The 23,271-nt window shown below is 29.9% G+C and overlaps 1 protein-coding gene and 1 long non-coding RNA gene across 3 annotated transcripts; both read right to left on the minus strand.

The window, feature by feature from the left end:
* Window positions 1-309: 309 nt before the first annotated feature.
* LOC123300809 lies at window positions 310-4,573 on the minus strand. Its single transcript, XR_006535399.1, has 3 exons — window positions 4,533-4,573; window positions 1,644-1,875; window positions 310-698 (listed from the first exon to the last, which is right to left on the minus strand). It is a non-coding gene; the product is annotated as an uncharacterized LOC123300809 (long non-coding RNA).
* A 3,270-nt stretch (window positions 4,574-7,843) lies between these two features.
* On the minus strand, window positions 7,844-13,697 carry LOC123300805 (keratin-associated protein 5-4-like). Of its 2 annotated transcripts, none has more exons than XM_044883459.1 (3): window positions 13,380-13,697; window positions 8,969-9,187; window positions 7,844-7,888 (listed from the first exon to the last, which is right to left on the minus strand). In XM_044883459.1, the coding sequence occupies exons 1-2, from the start codon at window positions 13,405-13,407 to the stop codon at window positions 8,988-8,990; spliced, it is 228 nt and encodes a 75-aa protein (XP_044739394.1). In that variant the 5' UTR covers window positions 13,408-13,697; the 3' UTR covers window positions 7,844-7,888; window positions 8,969-8,987. The 2 variants fall into 2 exon arrangements, with proteins under 2 accessions (XP_044739394.1, XP_044739393.1); XM_044883458.1 differs by having other exon boundaries at window positions 8,969-9,750.
* Window positions 13,698-23,271: the final 9,574 nt, after the last annotated feature.

Below are 23,271 nucleotides of genomic sequence, written 5' to 3' on the forward strand. Positions count from 1 at the left end.
ACAAACTTTTATCTACTTACCTTTTGCATTTTCGTTCCAACTTTTTTTTTTTTATTAGAATTAAAGATTGAATTCTGCACCTTACGCCATTAAAATCTAACAACAAAAAAAAAACAACTAAAATAGCAAAACGCGATGCACAGCTACTGTTTTGGTATGTTTTTGAGTAGAGGAGTGTGAAACTACGTTTTGCAAGCATATAAAAGTTATACAACCGGAGTAAGATTTCTTTGCTAAGTTAAAAAAATAACAAATAAATTGAAAAGAAAATGCAAAACTTGGTTGCTGGAAAATGCAGTTTCACACTCCCTTAAGGAGTCATAAAACATTTCAAAAAAACACCTTTAAATCGCCTTCCGACCGCCATATCAGGGCAACCAACTTTCTGGCCTAGAATCGTAAATTAGTATGCAACCAATGTCCATAATGCTAGAGGCCATAGCGTATGTGATCCATAGCCTAACTATGAAATGTAACTTTCTGGTCCTGGGTAAGAGACAAATAGAGAAGGACTTTCTGATCTAGAGTATACTATGAAAGGTAATAAGGAAAGAGTTGCTTTTGTTAAAAAAAATATATTTGTAAAAAATTGTTTCGTTCTTTGCGACGAATATTCTTGTCTTTCCAAGCAAAAACGAGTTCTTCATTTCCCAACTTACTGTGGTGTAGTTGGTAATTAAACTCTTTTTCCATCAGTCCTGAAATTAAACAAGTAGACAATCTCAAATAAAATAATCTCACAAAATATATTACAATCAATAAATAAGCTTATGATTTTTTTATTATGTACGATTTCCGGGGAATGATAAATTTAAGGAATTAATCGCAGATTAATTCCTTAATGGGGAATCCGGGGAATGAAAAATTTTTTCGTAAACATTATTGTTTTCTCGTGCTGGGGCAAATTAGAGCAAAACTATGGTGTCCATTTTCTCCAAAAATATAAAAGATGGAGGAGTGGAAATTTGTAGGTAGCTTCACCTTGCGAGCCTTATGAAAAATTTATTAAAATCCAAAAAGTTTTCTTGCAAATACTTCCAAAAATTTTCGACACCTGGTACAAATGGGGCCGAACAGCAATATAAAGCTGCTTTTTTGGTGTGTTATTTGGACCCCTTAGAGGAGTTTGAAACAACGTTTCGAAAGCAAAAAAAAGTACCAAAAAAGCAGCCTTGTATCGCTACTAAGACCCATTTGTACCTGGTGTCGGAAGTTTTGAAAATTTTTCGAAGTATTTGCTAGAAAACTTTTTTGAATTTTTTTCAATAATTTTTCGTAATGCTCGCAAGTTGAAGATACCTACAAATTTTAATCCCTGCTTCTAGTCTAATATCAGCCATTATTTTGCTTGGGTTATACTTTAAAAGCATAAAATAATAATAAATTAGAAAAAAAACGTATTACAGTATGTATAAATTTTTTTGGGATGCTAACCATTGACGATATTATAAATGTATGTGGCTGCAAAAGGCACTAGTCTTAGGATATCTTAAAACTAAATCGATTAATCTGAATTTATCTTACAAAGCTGTACCATTTGAGAGCAATGACATGTTTAAATATTTAAATATAGTTAACCAAAAAGATAAAAGCCCTATTATTGTGGATCCTATTTTAAATTAGATCTAATACGATTCAATTACCAGAAAATTGTGAACGCAATTCAAATTTCAGATATTGGAGATGGTTGACCTTGTTGAACTTGTTGCAATGGCTGTTCCTCTTCTGGATTCTTTTTGGGTTGTTGTTGAATTGGTTGCTGTGCATTCTGTTGGACATAAATAGGATCAGTAATTGGAATAATAGAATGATTGGGGTGAGTGGTAGCTGCATTATCCCAACAACACAAACAACAGCAAATGTCACCATTGCCAGCTATTTACATTCTTGATACTGAACCTATTTAAATAAAAAAATAACTTCCGTAATTTAGTGCATTATGTGACAAGAGTTACGAACTCCTATATTACCTATTTTATGTACTTTTGATAGGTACTTATCCTGTAAACAAACTAAGTGCACTCCTAGTTTTAACGAGTGGCCCCAAAATGTTCCAATCTATTATTAAATTGTTGTTCTATTTTAGAATAATCAAAACCTCATACTAATCAGTTTAAAGTTTGTGGCAATATCGAGAATTTTTTCACGAGTCACGTGAAAGTGATTTTTAAAATGATTCTAAAAATATTAACAAATATAATAATCTGTATGAACAATGTAATTTACAGGATAAGTGTCTTAAAAGTTTCCACCCTTATATTTCGAAAACGAAATGGAAAGTCAAGAATGAATATATCGGCTAATTTTTAGAGGAAATCGAAATACTGTGTTAAGTTTTTTTATACCAGGTGATCTTTATAATCAAATAGGTGATTCTTGTTCTCTTTGGCTAAAAAACAACTTTGGTTTGAAATGTTTTTTCCTAGATCTTAATTTTCGATGACAGATTTTACGATTTTTTAAGGCTTAAAACTGTAAGTATAGCTAGAAAAAAAAGTAAATGACTTGTTTTTCGAAAAAAAAAAATATGTTTTTATTTTCAGAATTTGTTGGTTAAAAACTTTCTTACTGGAAACTTTTTTACCTGTTAATACTCAGGTATCAAAAATTGAGATCGAGAAAAATACAAATATTTGTAATAGTTTTTGAGATATTTTCAACAACCCCCACTCTCTTGTTCGTAACTTTCGAAACTTTATTTTTCGTGGGAAATTTTTCATAAAACTGAATACAATTAAGCATCGAATGACACCTGGTCATAATTTTTTGAGAAGAAATTCTTAAAAATGGCACATTTTAATGTAAATATCTAACTTAAGGAGGATCCCTCACCAGTAATAGAAAAAAATAAATTAGTAGAAAATGATCCAAATTTTTATGTTGTAGTTAACGAAACATATTATTAAATTAAAAAAAAATTTGGGTATCTTATCGATCAATTAAGAGAGTAATTAATTAATTAAAAATACACTAAATAACATAGCATGATATGAGGATGGTATGTTATTTAGTGTATTTTTATACCATGTATATATGAAATATACATAGTATATTAAGTTTCGTCCCAAGTTTGTAACGCTTAAAAATATTGATGCTACGAAAAAAATTTTGGTATAGGTGTTCATAGAATCACCTAATTAATCCATTTCCGGTTGTCTGTCCGTCCGTCCGTCCATCTGTGGACACGATAACTCAAAAACGAAAAAATATATCGAGCTGAAATTTTTACAGCGTACTCAGGACGTAAAAAGTGAGGTCAAGTTCGTAAATGAGCATCATAGGTCAATTGGGTCTTGGGTCCGTAGGACCCATCTTGTAAACCGTTAGAGATAGAACAAAAGTTTAAATGTAAAAAATGTTCCTTATAAAAAAATAAAAAACTTTTGTTTGAAACATTTTTTTTGTAAACATCACTGTTTACCCACGAGGGCGTTAATTAGGTGCAAATTTTATAGTATGTATTAATATAGGAATATCAGTTGTGTGTGTGTCTATTTAAAAGTGAATATCTTTTGTTATTTACGTGACGTCAAAAAACAAACGATTGCGCATCAACACTGTCTGTACATGGTATTTCAACAATTAACTCAGTCAATTGTTTGTTTTCACTTGTAAATTAATAAAAACTCTCTTAATTGTTCGATAAGATACCCACATTTTTTTTTTGATTTAATAATATGTATCGTTAACTACAACATACTAAAAATTTGGATCATTTTCTACTAATTTATTTTTTTCTATTACTGGTGAGGGATCCTCCTTAACTGAACTAAAATAGCTAACTTAATGGTTTCTTGTTCTTCATGCATTGTTGTACTTGATTATCACCAACTTCCATTTTCACACTGCACAACAGTTCCTAAGCCTTCACTTATTATCATTAAAAAAAAATGTCAAAACGCTTTCCATTTTGATTGCAGTTTTCGTACTTTCGAATGACAATATGAGTTTTTTTGGGAATAATTATTTTTAGGAGATATGCAAGAATTGAATAATACTAGGAATTTCAGTAAAACTTTATAATAACATTTTTTGAATAACAAAATTTCCAAAAGTCACAAAAAATTCCCATGTCATCGGGTTTTTTATTATTATTTTATTCCTATGTTATCGTTCAAAGTTGGCTGAAAAAATGATGAATCATATAAGTTATCCTTTTCAATTGGATATTTCTATATCAAAAAATCTAGAGAGTGTGATAAAAAGCTAGCTAAAATATTTAGACAATATTGTAGTTTATTATAATACCATAAAAATATAAGGTTGTCGATGATATAAAACCAAAATTTTAATTTAATTATGAGTTCATCGAAGTTCCATCATTTGATGAACAGAGACGACTATACTTAGAGTATTGATGATTGAAGAGAGATATATATATTATCGAATTTATAAGCAGCACTTGCACACAATATATTATATATTTTTGTAGTTGCGTGGTATTGTAAAGCTAAAATTAACACATTATTTGACTACAAAGCATGTATTTAGTTTATATGTATGTACCGTGCAGTAACCCAAAACTTGTTTACAATACTGTAGGGAAAAAATCACCTTAATAGATTTTTGACAAAAACGTTCAAGGGCTGACATTAAGGATGACTGGAAAATAAGCCAGAAGCACTTCACTACATATTATAAAACAAAGTCGCTTTTTCTGTCCCTATGTCCCTTTGTACGCTTAAATCTTTGAAACTACGCAACGGATTTTGATGCGGCTTTTTTAAATAGATAGAGTGATTCAAGAGGAAGGTTTTTATGTATAATACATCCATATTATAGTAGAGTAAGGGGTTGAAATAGGGGTTGAAAGGGATATGCTTCAAAAACTAAAAAAGTTGTGCATCGATTAAGCTCAAATATTGACACGATATACAACCAGCTTCAAAGCTCTATTGTTTTTATCTACTTTTAACCTTTGGAGGGTAGAAAGGTTTAGCGAGAAAGTGGGAAGGAATTATCGAATATTTACAAATATACCTAAGTGGGGTATCAAATAAAAGAGCATGACGTGTACATTACAAAACTGTTATCCAACGCAAGGAAATGTGGAGGGAGGGGTGCAAGTGGGGATGTTGCCCAGCAAAGCGGGTAGTTCACAGCTAGTTTGTTACAATTTTTAGTAAGATATTTTCGAATGTATAGAGAGGTGAAAATGGTTGTTTGTCCCACTATTAGCACTCAAACAAATAGAGGATAATAAAAAAATTAACTCAGTTAATGGTTATCTTCACTTCTTTTTTATTGAATTTATTTGTGTAATAAAGAAACACTGAACATTTTTATTTATTTATTCTTTTTAAGTATGTATGAACACGGTAGCGGGGGTGCAAATTTAAAAATATATATTTTAAATTTTAATGGTGAATTACGTTACCATTTGATAATATAACGACGAAAAGTCGAATATAAAAAAATTTTTTTATATTCGTAATTTTCAAAATATCAAAAATTGAAAATTTTGTTTAGTTATTCAGATTTCGATATTTCGAAAACCAAGCTATTTTTTTTCTACATATATACATGAAGTTATAATAAAATTCATCATTAAAGTTGAAAATAAGATAAAAATAATTTCAACCTTAAATTTGGCCTGCCTGAATCCCTTATTTGGATGGAGACACTTGGTTTTTTTTTCTTTTCAAGGTCATTGCTTATATGTTTACTTTCTATCAAAGATTTTTTAAATTTGTTTTAATTCGTTCCAAGAAAATTTAAAAAAAAATTTCAAAATATGTCGTTTTTTGAGATATTTTTACATGCAAAATATTTAAAATCGATTTTCAATGATTTTTTTCTTAAAAATTTGCATGGATACCTAAGCTGAAATTTTAATCACATATTCTTTGAGTAAAAATCTAAATATACAAAAATTTTGAGCCTTTAAATCAATCAATGTTGTCATGCTCATACATCCTTGAAGAAGTAAAATTTTTTAAATATAATAGTTATAGACGTAAGTACAAAAAATATTTACTTAAAATTATGTATAGTATAGTAATTTATAAAGCGTATTTATTTCGTGTATATATACTGCCCAGCCAAAAAAAAGGCGGACATTCTAAAAAATATTATTAATGTTTTCGATTTTTCAAACAATTATATCTCGACGAAAAAAGATTGGATCGAAATGAAACATATATGATCCGGTAGCTTGCAATTTCTAGTTTCAATAGAATCAATATCTCAAATATAATTCCTTAATATTTTTTGCGCAGAGATGTTATGCTGAGAAAATGTATTGATTCATTTGATATGAATTTTAAGAATATATACGAGGTGCATAAGTATTTATACAAGAAATTGACCGTGTGCAATCGAATGTTTGTTTTTTTATTTCTCTTTAAAATGCATTAAATATGCCTTTATACGAGCTTCTTAGAACCAGTTATTTGCCGATAAAGAAAATATACACCAAATATTCCAAGGTTCTTTATTATTAGACCATGTATATATGAAATATATCAAAGCATACTAAGTTTAGTTCCAAGTTTGTAATGCTTAAAAATATATTTTAAATATAAATTTAATCGAGAAAAATGCTTCATATTTTAAACTGACATTTGATCTTATTTTCAGGTTCAATTAAAACATTGCTCTGATTCCTAACTGACAAACATTAGATGAACACTTTAAATAAGAAGTTCTCCTTTATAAATACGCAAACCTTTTTTTTTTGAAACTTTTTTTGTAAATCGAATAGTTTATAGACAGTAATTGATAGCAAAAATCTAGCTTTTAATTTTTGATAGCAAAAATATAGTGTGCTTTGTTCATTCTATAGTTCAAAATCTATAGAAAAACGAACCACTTTTAATGGATTTATTGAAAAAAAATTTTCGAAGAGTGCCTAGATTTACGAAACACAATTATACGAAATAACAATCTTAATTCTAAAAAACAAGTTTGGGTAAAACTTTTCAGTCCGTTTTTGACTAAACTGTACAGTTTGCAGAAAAATATTTCGAACAAAAAATGTTCCTTTTTTAATCCCTAACAACTTTCTAATTTAAATATCTATCACCAGTTAAAAATGTTGGGTCCACAGGTGCTTATTTTACGCAGACAATAAAGTTGGCCAGGGTTTTCAGTCTCAATGAATAGCTCATTCTATTTCATATCTATCTATTACCAGTTATGAAATAGAGTGAGCTATTTATTGAGACTGAAAACCTGGGCCAAGTTTAATGTCTGCCTAAAATAGGAACCTGTTGACCCAGCATTTTTTGTTTGAAAGATTTCAATGGGTATAAAGCTTTTTTTCAATTTTCACGCATATGTCAATTTAAAAAAGCCACTCTGTACATCCCTTCTGTATTTATTTCCTTAAGAATTATTTGTAGTGTGATTTTCCCAACATTGAATTGTATACTTTTGTTATTGGTTATTTCGTCGAGAGATACCTGTTACGTGCTGCGTAATAGAAATTAAAAAAAAATATTAAAAATATGACTGTATATATTAATATTATTAGTATTAACTTATTAAAATCAAATAGAAAAGCATTTTTCATATATTCCTGAAAGAAATTACCACTAATAATATTTGGAAGTTAAAATAACATACGGGTAAATTATTTCTTTATCCAGCAGATGCATATTTAAAACAATCACAGCCATTAAATAGAAGCAATTTACACCGTTTTCTTTCGTTACTAAAGAAAGTTGAGCAAAGCTGTAATTTTTCTCCCAAACAATAGCACTATTAATGTAATAAAAAAGTAAGTTTATTAGTTAAAAAAAATTTTTTTTTGTCAATATATGTTTCATTTTTTTGAGAAGAGAGTCCTTATTTTCCTGAGCAAATAATAGTTCTTCATTTTCACTGTCTTGCATCAGTTTTGAAAATTGTAATTGGTATTTGAGCTGTGACTCCTTATCCATGAGTCCTGAAATTAAACAATTTATTAATCTCACAAAATGTATTGCAATGAATAAAATAAAATTTCGATTTGGCTATTTTAGCGAAAGAAAATGGGGCTATTGCTTTTATACTGATAGAAGAATTTTGGAAAATTTTTTTCAAATGTTCATCGATTCTACCTACTAGATGTCAAAAATGACCATAACTGATTAAAAAATACAAAAATATTTTTTAATTTGGAAAAATTCAAAATTTTGTACTCTACAGATCCCCTCCCTCCTTGTTTATCGGTTGATTTTTCTCATTTACGAACTTGACCTTTCAAATACCAAAACCCTTCTTGATACCAAATTTTAATCTAATCGGACTTAAATTTAATAGAAGAGTTTTGGTATTTGAGAGATCAAGTTCGTTAATGAGAAAAATCAAGCGATAAACAAGCGGGGGGGGGGGGGGGGTTGTAAAGTACAAAATTTTGAATTTTTCCAAATTAAAAAATATTTTTGTATTTTTTAATCAGTTTTAAGCAAAAAAGTACTCTCAAAGATTGATCTTCTAGACGCTTAGTTTTCGAAAAAAAATTCTTGAAAAATTAAAAATGTAATATTAGATTTTAAGAAAGAAAAATGTGTTATTTTTTCAATCTCTGAGGGTATTCACTTAGCTAACGCAGCTCCTGCGCTACGAATTTTTTTTATGGGAACTCAGTTCTTTATTCACGTTCGGCGAGAGCTGGATACAAAAAGTGTCCTACTGATACTTTTAAGAAAATTACTTGAAATATTAATATTCTTTCATGAGGCCATGGTCTTGTGATTACGATGCTTGCTTATCATGCGGAAGTTCGCGAGGTCAAAGTCCATCTATATGAATAAATTTTTTTACATTCTACTTTGTTAACGATGTTACCATGAACAAGTATTATTCTGATGTTTGGTAATTTGCCTATAAGGTTAACGTATTCCTAACTGATCTGTTTAATCAATTAACTGTTGTATTAATATAGTAATTAACAAACCCACTGCCAAACAACCCAACCCTATTAATTAAGAAGAAATACCTATACGGCTCTATTCCTAGACAAGAAGCAATCAAATTAAATTACCAACAAAATTGTTGACGACTCAAGTTTCCGATAGTTGGGGCGATTTTTCTACGGTGTCTTGTTGCAAAGGCTGTTGTTCTTCCTCTTCTTCGTCCTCTTCTCCCTTTTTTTGTTTTTTGGGCTGTTGTTGAATTGGCTGAGGTTTCTGTTGTTGTTGGGTAGAAGTACCATCAATTATTGGAATAAAAGATTGGTTGTGCTGCTGAGTGGAACTTGTATCTAAGCAACATAAACAACAACAAATGTCATTATTTGAATCACCAATCGAACATAATAATGTTTGATAAATGCACTTGAAACAGATAAAATTCCAAAAATCATAGCAGCATTGACCACAATCGTCTACACAACAATTACAACAATCATTGCCACAACAATCGTCGGTGCAACAACAACAATCACCCCCATCATTATTTCCAGTACAATCACAATCGCAATCGCCACAATCACAATCACAATCGCCACAATCACAATCACAATCACTCATTTTATTAACAACAATTATTTATTTTCAATAATAACACTTAAAATAATAATTTAAATGTTTATAAAGATAAGAATAATTTATTTTTAAAACGTAGAACGTAGTGTATTAAACTCAATATCAACAGTAAAAATGTTTGGTTAATATTATTGAACAAAAACACATGTGTTTGTATGCGCTGTAGTCATACGGAGCAAGTAAGGTCAACACATATTATTTAATACCACAAAACAAGCATAATTCTAGGTAATGGGTGGACGTCGCATACGTATGATATCATCTTTTTTGAAGTACACGCCTGTTTAAACAAAATGAAACACGATTATGTAATGTACTAGACGGAAATCGGTAAAAATAGGTTTAGAAAAATAAATACGGAAAAAGTTCACCGAAAATATAAATAAGACTCAGAAAAAATAGATCCGAAAGAAAAAATTTACGACTTTATTAATATTTAATACTTATTAATAGTCAGTTACTGTTTTCAGGTGTTTTTTTCCGAATTTAGTTTTTAAGAATTTTAGGATCTATTTCATTTTTGTTGCCTTCAACATTTCTTATATTATTTTTTTTATAACTCTGTATAGTTGTAATAATGTGAGTTGGATATTTTTTGAAGTTTTTAGCCCTTGCGTTCAAAAATGGGACACTATTACAGAAAAGGGAGATGTTTAAAAAAAAAATGAAGATATTATAAACATAAACATAATCATATAATAAATAATTAAATTTATTATCATACCATGTATATAAAATATATCAAGGTAGAATAAGTTTAGTCCCAAGTTTGTAACGCTTAAAAATATTGATGCTATGAACAAAATTTTAGTATAGGTGTTCGTTCATACAATCACCTAATTAGTCCATTTCCGGTTGTCTGTCTGTCCGGTTGTCTGATTGCTCAAAAACGAAAAGAGATATCAAGCTAAAATTTTTAAAGCGTGCTTAGGGCGTAAAAAGAGGTCAAGTTCGTAAATGAGCAACATAGATCAATTGGGTCTTGGGTCTGTAGGACCCATCCTGTGAACCGTTAGTGATACAACAAAAGTTTAAATGTACAAATGTTTCTTATAAAAAATGAACTAGTTTTGTGGGAAACATGTTTTTGCAAACATCTCTGTTTACCCGTGAGGGCACAAATTAGAGATGCAAATTTTATAGTATGTATTATGTGGGAGTATTAGTTATGAATGTGTGGTTATCTAAAAGTGGATATCTTTCCTTACTTACGTGTCGTCAAAAAACAAGCGATTACTTCATCAACATTATCTATATATGGTATTTCAATAATTTACTCAGTCAATTGTTGGTTTTCACTTCTTTTAGAAAATAAATTTAAATCTAGTAACATTTGATAATATCACAGTTAGTATGCTTGGTTCGGCAGTCACTAGATCATACCACACCGTCGTGAGACGAACTTATTTTTTCCCCGATCTATTTTTCCGGTCTATTTTGCCGGATCTATTTCATTTATTCGTTTATGAATAAAAATTCGGATCTATTTTTTCCCTGATCTATTTGTTCACAGGTCTCCTTTTTCCGGAACGATTCTTTCTTTTCTTTTTTTCCAGTATATTTTTCCCAAATCCTTATAGTCCAAGGTTGTTTTAGCATTCCATTTTTGCAATAAAAAATTATAGCATATAAGCTATTGTAATCGTGCGAGGAAAAAAATTTGTTTTGATTTATACATATTAGGAAAGTACTCTCTTTCGTAGGAAAAATAAGTAATTGAGGAAGTACGGCAAATGAATTAGTCCCGTTTTCATAGAAAAATGCGTATGTAACTCGTGTATATTGTCTCTTTAATACTTGCTGTAAAATGAAATAATTTCTTCACTCAAAATTTGGAGTTTTAAGTTTGGAAACACGTAAACGAAGTATTGAAAAAAAAAAAAGAAAAAAAAAAACTATTTAATAGCTCTACATATAGTTTTTTCATGCCAAAATATTTAAAACAAACAGGGAAAAAATTGACAAAATTTCGATTTTTTGTGTTTTTTTTCTTTTTACCTGTATCTCTTTTTTGAGCAAAGATAGGTAAGGGGATTGTAAAAAAATTAGATTAAATTTCCTCTTAAATGGCTAAATGAAAAATTATTTGGTTCAAAATTTACCGAGATATAGCCATTTCGACCTGGTTTTTTTTTTTGCTTTTTATACCATGTGCGCAATTATTGCAAATATTATTATTTAACTCAATAAAACAAGTGAAAGAAACAATTTACTGAGTTAATTGTTGAAATACCATGCATAGTCAGTGTTGATTTCTTTATCACATAACACATACAAACATGTGACACATACATAACTGATAATCAAGTATAGTACATATTATAAAATTTCCGCCTAATTAGCGCCCTCACGGGTAAACAGTGATGTTTACGAAAAAATGTTTCAAACAAATTGTTTAATTTTTGATAAGGAACATTTTTTACATTTAAACTTTTGTTCTATCTCTAACGGTTTACAAGATGGGTCCTACGACCCAAGACCCAATTGACCTATGATGCTCATTTATGAATTTGACCTCACTTTTTACGTCCTGAGTACGCTGTAAAAATTTCAGCTCGATATCATTTTTCGTTTTTGAGTTATCGTGTTCACAGACGGACGGACAACCGGAAATGGACTAATTAGGTGATTTTATGAACACCTATGACAAAATTTTTTTCCTAGCATCATTAGTTTTAAGCGTTACAAACTTGGGACTAAACTATGTATATTTCATATATACATGTTATAAAAATGTATTTTCGTTTATTATTTAGGGATATATGGCAACTGCCGGTACTCTCCCTATGTGTGGTTTCCAACAATGTATGTTATCATACTGTTCCGGCAACAGATATAAAATAATAAGATATCACGTTGATAACATTATTGAGGAAATATAATAGCACCATTCTTCCAAACATGTCGTTATTGTCAATTTCCACCCTCTCATTTAATTCTAATATAGTGCTTTGAACCAAATGATATACCTAATCTTCTTTTTATACCATGTATATAATGAAATATACATAGTAAGATTAAGTTTCGTCCCAAGTTTGTAACGCTTAAAAATATTGATGCTACGAAAAAAATTTCCATTTCCGGTTGTCCGTCCGTCCGTCCGTCTGTGAACACCATTACTCAAAAACGAAAAAAGATATCGAGCTGAAATTTTACAGCGTTCTCAGGACGTAAAAAGTGAGGTCGAGTTTGAAAATGAGCATCATAGGTCAATTGGGTCTTGGGTCCGTGGGACCCATCTTCTAAACCGTTAGAGATAGAACAAAAGTTTAAATAAAAAAAATGTTCCTTATGAAAAAATAAACAACTCTTGTTCGAAACATTTTTTCGTAAACATCACTGTTTACCCGTGTGGGGGCCAATTAGGCGGAAATTTTATAGTATGCACTATACTTGAATATCAGTTATGTATGTGTGACATATATGTATATGTAATGTGATAAAGAAATCAACACTGACTATGCATGGTATTTCAACAATTAACTCAGTCAATTGTTTGTTTTCACTTGTTTTTGTTAATATTTTATATTAAGCCTTTCATATATTAAAAAGTCTACCAATTTTGTTTTTATTATTTTGTGACGATTTTGATCGTCAATTTATCTTTCATGTCTATGGTTTGTTTATTACGATAAGAAATTTGTTGACACCACAATCGTAATCTGAATTCTAGAACGACAGCACTTAAGGGAAAAATTAGCAATGTTTTTAAATCATCATTTTCAAACAAAATAACAAGTCATATAAATGAATCAGTCCTGTTTTACTTTAGTTTGTTGCATTTATGCATACTTTCTTGACTAATTAACAAATTAAATTGACATTAATTAAACACATTTTTATTTGCTTAATTAATATTAATAGCTTCCACAAGTTAACGCTCTCAAACTTGAATTAAATTGAATTTACCTTTAACAATATAATAATATTCCTCCATCAAACAGCAGTTTTGGTTGGTTGTTGTATTATTGGAGGCTGTGAGCCTCCAGTATTTGCAGCTGTAAGAGCACTCTCCACACAACAACAACAAATTTGATTACATTGATAATCACAACATAAACTAACTAATCCTTCATAAATACATTCAATACATATCATATGTAAACATTCACCAAAACATTCAAAAATACCATCCTCCATATTTGTTTGTTGTAAGCCAAAACAAAACTATGATTGTTTTAATTTAATTGTATTAAGTATTAAAACTATAGGTGTACGCGCTGTGAATTATTTATACTTATTAATTGCAAAAACAAATAATTTTTGTTATAAAATGAAGTGGTGCCGGTAACATATTGTTGAGTGGCATCAAGGTCATTGTGAAGTATTTATAACAGCAAACTAAAAAATTTGGTGTGAAACATTCATAAGACTACTATATACAACACAAATGTTAATTCTAATGAATAATGTTCCCAAAAAAATCTTTTTCTCCAAAAAAATGTAATAGACACTTCCAAAAAAAAAAATTTATTTTCCCGTTTTTTTTTTTTGTTTTCAAAGTTCAAAAAAAAATCTTATCTAAGCTACCGAAACCATTATTTAATTGTTCGTTATTTAAAAATTTAATGTTCAAATTTTTGCAAGGTAATAAATATAAACCTTTTTTATGATTGATTTTGAATCCAAACAGTTTATATACATAGAAAACGCAAGGAATCTAGTTATATAAAGTTTTCTATTATTTTTTCTGAAAAATGAAAATGTCTTTAATATGCAGATTGCATATTCTCCAATATGTGACCGCAGTTTATACTAAGTAAACAATATATTAAGTACGCAATTTATTTTTTTCAGAAATATTGTGAGTGAAATATTGGCAGATGAAAGTGAAATTTAAATAATAAATAAACTCAATAAAACTTTTAGTTAATTTTACTAAAAATTAAACTGATTATATTGTGTTTGTTATGTAAATAAAGTTTCTTTTCACGTTTCTACTTTTTTGAATAATTTTCAATGTATTAATTAATATTCCATAAATCGTTTTTTAACTATTTACTAAATTTTAATAGCAATAATGTAAACAATATGTAACCAATGACATACAGATTAGACAATAACACAGAGGAACTCGCCGACAGGTTTGACCCCTGACGTTCTCTAGTTGTATAAACTCTGGTATACTATGTTTTAAATGGAAATTTCAAAACAGTTTTAAATGGAAATATTTTATTATAGGAATTATTTTTTTTGGTTCCTGCAATGGATTCGACGTGTTTTTAATGCATTGAAAAATTTACTGGAAGTTCTATTGGTAAACAAAAAATTTTCCAAAAAATACTATATCAAATACAATAAATGAGTAACGGGTTCTTCTTTCACAAAATAAAGGTCAAGCGCCAAATAAATTTCGATTTTGCCGTAATTTCCTCGATCAATTTTTGAGCCAGTATAAATTAGCTAATCGTAATTACTCTTATTGAGTATGTTACTCGTTGGTAATTTGGTGACTGTCTACACATTGATGACTTCATGTGCCTACAATTTATACGGTCCTAAGTATCCATTAAATTGTAATGTACATGATCCTTATGGGCCAATAATATTCGAGTATTTCATCAACTGATTTTGACATTTTAAATCAGAAATCAAAATTAAAAATAAAATTCAAAAATAAATCATGAAAGTAAATAATTTTTCACAAAATCTACTATTAATTCTAGAAATTCAATCTTGACTTTTTATTTTTCTTAAATAATCTAAATTTGGAATAGATCCCTTATCCAAGTTCATTGTTGCATCATCCAGTTTTTGAATAAGCATTTAATTCGCTAGGTTTGGGTACTGATTTTAAAAATTTTAAAATAGATTTGTCGACTTTATGATAGATAATTTTTGATTACGTGACATCTTATAACAATTTGTTGCCTGCTTTGGCTCTCATATTTCTTCGAACAATTTTGACATCCAATGTCATAAATTCCCGACTGTTATTCGTTGTTAACCGTATCTTTTGGATTCCGAAGTAATTGATTTAATTTAGTTCTACTGATGAGAGCTATTTTTTTTAGATTATGTTTTCCAAGTTATTTTGTAATGTATCAATAAAATAACAAAAAAACTTGGAGACATAATCTAAAAATAGCTCTACGAGTACGAATCGAAAAATACCTCTAGAACATCTGATGCGTTTCTCCACGGTTGTTTATCAGCAGTCTCTCTGTCTCTCACAATTTCTATTGTTCATTCTAGGTGTCCAGAATAAAATTCGCTTTGTCCGTCGATCGACTTTTGATGTTAGAATATGCCCTATCCAGGTCTACTTTAGCCTTTTAGTAATAAAATTTGCAGAGCGAATTTGGCTTTTGATCGTATCACCTTGTTTTTCATTTTGTCTCCTTGGTTTATATTCAGAATACAGCCTTACATTATTGTCTCGCAGATATCAAGTTTATTGGTAATCAGGTCTGTTAGAGCACAAGATTGACAACCATATGTTAAAACTGGTGTTATGCATGTTTCAATTATTTGAGCTTTGACACTTAGAGAATGATCATCTCTTAGAACTTCTTTTAGAGATCAAAATTTCTGCCAGGCTTGGGCACAGCGACGTTAAATTTATTTTCTGTAACGATTTTAAAAAAATACGATTTGACCCATAGTTGATACAGACGATAACCAGCAGAAAACCTTAACTGTAAATGTTACCGAAAATATGCATAATAGCTAATACAAACAACTTCAAGAGTCGAAAATTTTGTATTTTGCATATTATTCCGTAAGTTTCCTACTGATATAGTGTTTCTATCGACGGCTAAAACAACATTTCAGCCCTGTTTTGCGCAGACAACTTAAGCCTACTTACTTATAATTTTTTTCATCACTACAACAAGCACTGATTGCCCTAGAGGAGTACAAGAAAAGAAAATACATGGAAGTAAATTCTCAGAAATCAAGCGGTATGATATTTAGAAGAACTCCAAAATTGTCTAAAACCTAGAAAGTTATTAAATAAACAACAATATAATAGCAATAGTTTCAGAATTGAATTATTTAGGTGTAAGCTTCCATTCTTCTGGGCAGTTTTTGAAGTGCTGGAGCACGCAATTCAGAAAGGCTAAGCTGCTTTGGCAAACGTCAAATCCATTGTCTACAATTCAAATATAAACTTCATAAATGCTATTAAATATATCTATGATTCTTTCTTGCATTTTCTTCTATACACGAAGTTTGAGGTCTCCGATATCCAGACGTTTGAGGTAGGTTTCTTTGAATCTTTGTTCCTTCTAGATAAATATACACTCAGCTGTGTTATTAGATCTGAATTCTAATTAAAGTAATTACCAGAGTGTTTAAACTAACTAGCATTGCATAATTTTGCAAACATATGATCAAGAAAAGGCTACAATCGCCCTTTGTTTGTTTTGTAACTGGTAATTTGATTTTCCTGTTTTTCAAATTCACGATAAATACTTCCTTACTAAAGTCTAAATAAATACTTAGTTACTATTTCGGAAACAGGCAACGAAAGCAACTTTCAGATTCTAATACAAATTTTTTGCTATTACAGCAAGTTTTTAGCGCAAACTTGTTTATATTTTTTAATTAAACTTTTTATTACTGTTTGTGTTTTTTGTCTTTTTTTTTTCATATCTTAAGAATAAAAAATTGTTCGGTGTTTTAAAATAAAGGATATATCAAAAGTCATCTAACATTAGAAAAAATAGGCATGCGTGTAGAAAATCACTGACCACGATGGCAACTATGAAAAATTTTCTCGGAGAGTGGAGCAGCCTCAAAGGTTTGTGTTTATACATATAAGTCGAATATAATCTTTGCATACTGTGTTTTTTGTTCTTTCAAGTGATTTTGATAATTGCAATATTTCCACACACAACAAAACTCTTGAGCAACGAAGATCAATGATTAAGGTCATACCCCCCGTTAGACGAATTTTATTATTTTTTTCATTGAAATGAGTTTTTTGTCTTTCCGCACTCCACAGAAATATTTAATCAGTTCGCTAACAGAAATTTAGTTAATAGCTTTTGGGATTGCGGAAATTTTTACTGATTTACAACCCCTCCCCCAATCTGTCGATTAAAACCGGTTCTGTCCTTTCTGGAATCAGTTCAAACTTGAGACAAACGCTACGTTATTGGTACTCCATTGGGATCAAAGTCAGAATAAATCAAAGTAAGCTTGCGATAGACAGTATATTATAGGCAGCCTAAGTAAACGAGAAAGTAAGCAATAAAATAGACTACTTTCGTATCCAATCAACCTTAAGTATCAAAATACATGCACACAATGGCCCTCAAAGTTTAATCACTCTGGTTTCTCAGTATATGGATGTAAAAAACCTATGATGAATTAATGTTGATTATGTCATCACACTGTTTTCATAAAACTTGTGTGTACAATATTGTTAAATAATATGTAACATATTTAAATAAAAAGCCTATACAAAAGATCCAAAGTTATTTATCACTTGAAAAAATTTGACGTAAATACGTAAATAAATTTAATTTAAAAAAAATAATAATAATAAATTTTATGGAACTTCAGAAAGATTCATTTTGGTCTTAAACCTCGACTAAAAACAGAAGTCTTAAAGTTGGACTTATATTGAATCTTTGCATCTGTCCGTTTCATCGTAGCTCTTGTATTTTGTTTGTTTGTTTATTTGAAAGGTAATTTGACACTTCTTAGGTATGTTTCAAGTGCGAGTAAGGGTTAAACAACTAGAAGAGAGGCGATAATTCTCAAACTCAGTAAAATTAAAACACTCGATCCAATTACCATTCAAACAAACAAACAAAAAATCTATATCGGTTTATTCGTTTTGTAGCTGGTGGCACAAACGAGTCAGACCATTTTGTAGCATCGTATTTTGAGTTTCCTGTTTTCTAGTTGCTAGTATCACATAATGCTAGCAACGAAATTTTGAGTATTGACTTGCGGTGTAGGTAACAGCACCTAATTTTTGGCTTTGGTATCTAAATAGCACCCAAAAGCACCTAATTTTGGTTTTTTTTCTATCCGATTTTCGTACTTTACGTCGCTGGCTTAACCGAGCACATATAACTGATATTCCCATATAATACATACTATAAAATGTTCTGACCTAATTTCCGAACACACGGGTAAACAGTAATCTTTACGAAAAAAATGTTTCACACAAAAGTTTTTTATTTTTTATAAGGAACATTTTTTACATTTAAACTTTTGTTCTATCTCTAACGGTTTACAGATGAGCTCTACGGGCCCAAGACCTTGAACTATGTTGCTTATTTACGAACTCATCCGCAATTTTTACTTCCGGTATAAAAATTTCAACTTGACATGTCTTTTCCTTTTTGAGTTATCGTTTTCTCAGATGGACAGGCCGTGGACAGACAGACAGACAACTCAAAATGGCCTCTTTAGAGGTTTTTATGAACACATATAACAAAATTTTTTTCGTAGCATCTATATTTTTAAGCGATACTAACTTGGAAATAAACTTAGTATACCTTGATATATTTCAAATATATACATGGCATATACAGTGAGTAGCGAAATCTTTAAATAAGTATAAATCTGTGATCTTTACATTTCATGCAAATGAGCAGCTGCATGACCAGATAAAAGGTTCATTTTTTTGCTACAGTGAATGAGTCAGAAAAGGTGCCGGTAAAGTTGGAAAACAGCTCCGATTTTTATGAAACTTTGTGTAAATTTTTTTTTTTTTTTTGTTCACTTTGGAATATAAATGCCACCTAGTATAAGTATTGCTGGTCTCTGAATACGAATCCAACGCCAAATAACATGGATTCTGTCACTTATTGTGAAAATCATTCCATTTTGGGCAAAGAATTTCACTTTTTAGGCACACAAAAACACAATATTTTTTTGGCACAAAAAATTATTAAATATTGACCTTGGAAATTCTAATTTTTACATTTAAACAATTATACCAAGGTATCTGTAGTGTATAGAGGCTATGTTCAGAAATAATATTTAATTTTTAGTTACTGGCAAAATTTTCTCAAGATGTGGCAGAATCCTTGTAATCCGACATCGGATTCGTAATCAGCGGCCAAAAGTACCTACTAGATGACAATTTCAAACCAAAATAAGAATTTAAAAAAAAATTTGGCGTACATATGCCCCTGCTTGGGCCCTATGCCTCCTCTAACAAAATTAAGTTGGCAGAATGTTTTTTGGGGGCTTTTCAACACTTTACAAAAAGTTTCATTAAAATAGGTGCTGTTTCCCAACTTGTCCAATGCATTCCGGCTTTTTAAATGTACTGTAGTTGTACCAATTGTCATATAGGTTTGTAAATAGAAACTGAGGGTAATTTTATAGTCGGGTTGAACTGAGAGTAGTGAAGGTACTTGTTGGACTTCAAACAACTAATTACGTGTATAGATCCTGTAGTTTTCCAGTAAAATATAGGTAAATTTTTTATTGCAATATTAATAAGTAACAAATGTTAGTTTTACTGTTTTATATTTAGAAGTTGTCTTTTTTTTGTGTAAATCAATGTTTGAATTATATAGCTTTTATGATCCAGTTTCTAAGAATAATATTATAGTTTCCTACAGTGGCGTGCACAGAGTTTTTAAACAGGGTAGGCAGAAAATTTAAAAGACACTATATATTCAAAAATACTTAATGTTGGTTTTGGTTCATCGTCATGGTGAGTAAGTAATGATGTAGGTATTTGTAACCACAAATATCCATAGATTAGCTGATCTTTAATGATTACAATTAAATAATAGCAGTGAAAAGATGGTGGTGTGAGTATACTGATTTTTTCTAAAGGTGCGACACTTAATGGAAGCGTCTAAGTGTTTTTCAGATTGATCGTGTTGTTTGCGGTCGTAGAAAAGTTATGAACATTGTTGTAACCGGTGGCGATGCAGACGGTTTTATTGTTAGTTTATGGTAGACAAGGGAAACAAAAAAACCGATTGCAACCGGTCGGCCAATAATAAGAATCACATTGTTTTGTATTGAATTTACGATTCACTTTACCTTTAGTTTGCAGTAATTGCAAATCAGGTGTACAACGGCCTTTCACGATCACTTGATCCGTTTTGAAAACGTACAATTTTTTATTTTTTCTACACTCATCATCTGAACAAGTTTCGTAGTGAATATTATCCATTTTCTCTATTATCAACGCTAACATCTCAACACCTGATAAATAACCACAAACAAGCCAAAACAATCAATAATGGCGACTCGCCTCAATATAAAAACAATAAGACGAAAAAGTAATAGTGCTTTATGTTCGTAGATCACTGATCGTTATATGAAATATGGAGATCAACTAATCATTCAAACTTGTAGTGTATGTGTATTTAAATGAATAAGAAACAAAGTTACTTCGGTAAATGTCGGAATTTGCCGTGTTGTAAAAGACAATGTCTTTCTGTACGTTCGTATGTGTGCACACGTATTTCTGCAAGTGCACATATAAACATACACATATAAACATTTAGGAAGGAATAGTTATTGTCTTGCCCGACGCATGGTCTGGGGACACCCAGTAGCGCTAATGTAGCGCAATGTGAAGTTCTTAAAATTCACTGAACGAGCTAAGATAAACTGTATGCCGGCCGCATAGAATTAGAGATGATACCCGTTAAGATATTGTGTTTATTGATAGTACTCGTATATAAATAATATTAGATATCAGTACAAGATTATACATATTTGTCTGAATTATGTAGGGTAGGCAGTGTCTTTCTGTCTATATGTAATGCACGCCAATGGTTCCCCACAAATAATTATTATATCTATAAGTAGAAAAACTTTAAATAAAAATCAAACTTCAGTACTTCAAAAGAAAACTACCTAAATCTCCACATTATTTTGCAGTTTATTATGATTTATAGTTCTCGTTTATAAACTATTATCAAAAATAATATATAAACGAGATTATAATTTTATTTTAAAATAAATATAAAATTTTCCTCAATTTATTTTCAATACATTTTCTTGACTCACACATGCAAATAAAAATAAATACATTTATTTTCATATAACGTTTTTATTATTATTATTAATATTGTTTTTCAACGAAAATATTTACACGCAATTGAACTCTTATATTTTATGATTATTGATGTCGAAAATCTTTTTTAAAAATAAAATGCTATTAATGTACTAACATTACATTTTCTTTCAAAAAAATAATACATTTCGATTTATTCGTTGCAAGCAGAATTCGACACCGCTAGCGTGAATATAAATAATATTAATATTTATAATAATAATAATAATAAATGTTTATTTGTGTTAATAAAAATTACAATTTTGTACAAATAGATTGGACACCTGTAGGCTATAATTTGAGAAAAAATGGATACAAATTACTATAATAAACGAACCTCCTTCGAAAAAATTTTTTGCTGGGTATATCGATTTGCGGTTTTTTGCATTGGCTTCAGAAAATTATCCAAAAAATAGTCTTAAGAGTTTCAAACGGAACTTTTTATTTTTAACCCTCGTGCCATTGGGGTGAACGGTGAAGAGAGTAAATCAGATAGAATAAAATAACTTTTCAAAGATTTTAAAAAAGTCAAGTAGCCTAAAGTAATCCAAAATTTCAGATATTTTTATTAATAACCTCATTTTTGCATCCCTCCCCTTTCGGGGGTCTGAAAAACTCTCAAAATAAAAAAGACCATTTTTTTGTAAACCAAGACTTTTAATGACGAATAAGGATGTTTTTTGGGTCGGTGATCTCGAATTATCCCCTCGAATTATAAATACCATTTTTTTTCAAATAACCTAAAGTAACCCTAAATTTAAGATATTAATAACCTCATTTTTGCACCCCTCCTTTCTCGGGGGTCTGAAAAACTTTCAAAAAGAAAAATGCCATTTTTGTGCAAATTAAGACTTTTAATGACGTATAAGGGGCTTTGTGAGGTCGCTGATCTCGAAATTTCAGTTAAAACTATTAATTTGTTAACCCTAGGCCTCTTTTAGCCCACACAAATAATGGCCGAAAAAAAACATAAAAAAATTAAAGCCTTTGTAAGCCATGTAAGAGGTTTTTAAAGTTGCTGATCTTGAAGTTATGATTCAATTTTCACCCCCCCTTATCTTTAAGCTTATATAAGTAGACCCCCGAAATAAGAAATACCATTGCTTTGAAAATTTAAGATTTTTTAAAGCATTTAAGGGAGTTTTTAAAAATAAAGGTAAATGTATTGTCACTAGATTCGATGTCAAAGACACAAAAAAACTTTTTTAAAAACTTTAAAGAGGATTAAATACCAAAAAATGGTGATTTTCAGTTCAAGGGACTTCTAATAACCACAAAAAAAAAAAACACAAGAGCAAAGACTTAAAAACCCCCTAACATGAATAAATGTTCAAAAAATTATTATTTCGGAGTCTACTTATATGGGCTAAAAGAAGGGGAGAGGTAAGAAATTAACCGTTTTGACTGAAAATTCGAGAACAGCGAACCCAAAAACCCCATTATACGTCATTAAAAATCTTAATTGGCAAAACAATTGCTATTTTTATTTCGGGGGGCCTACTTATGTAAGCTAAAGAAGAGGGGTGTGACAAATTAAACATTGGGACTGAAAGTTCCAGATCGACGATCCCAAAAATCTTTTTATACAAGATATTAATTTTCAAAAAAATGGTCTTTTTCATTTTGAGAGTCTTTCAGGAGCATGAAATAATTTATTTATAATTTATGTATTTTATTCTATCTGATTTGGCGCGGGGGTTGAAAAACCATGCAGACTTTTTTAAGGATAATTTTCTGAAGCCAATTAAAAAAAATGTCGACACACTCACTTAACATGGAATAAAAAAATTCTAGGTTCGTTTATTGTAT

This window comes from Chrysoperla carnea, chromosome 5 (assembly GCF_905475395.1).
Source record: "Chrysoperla carnea chromosome 5, inChrCarn1.1, whole genome shotgun sequence".
NCBI lineage: Eukaryota > Metazoa > Arthropoda > Insecta > Neuroptera > Chrysopidae > Chrysoperla > Chrysoperla carnea.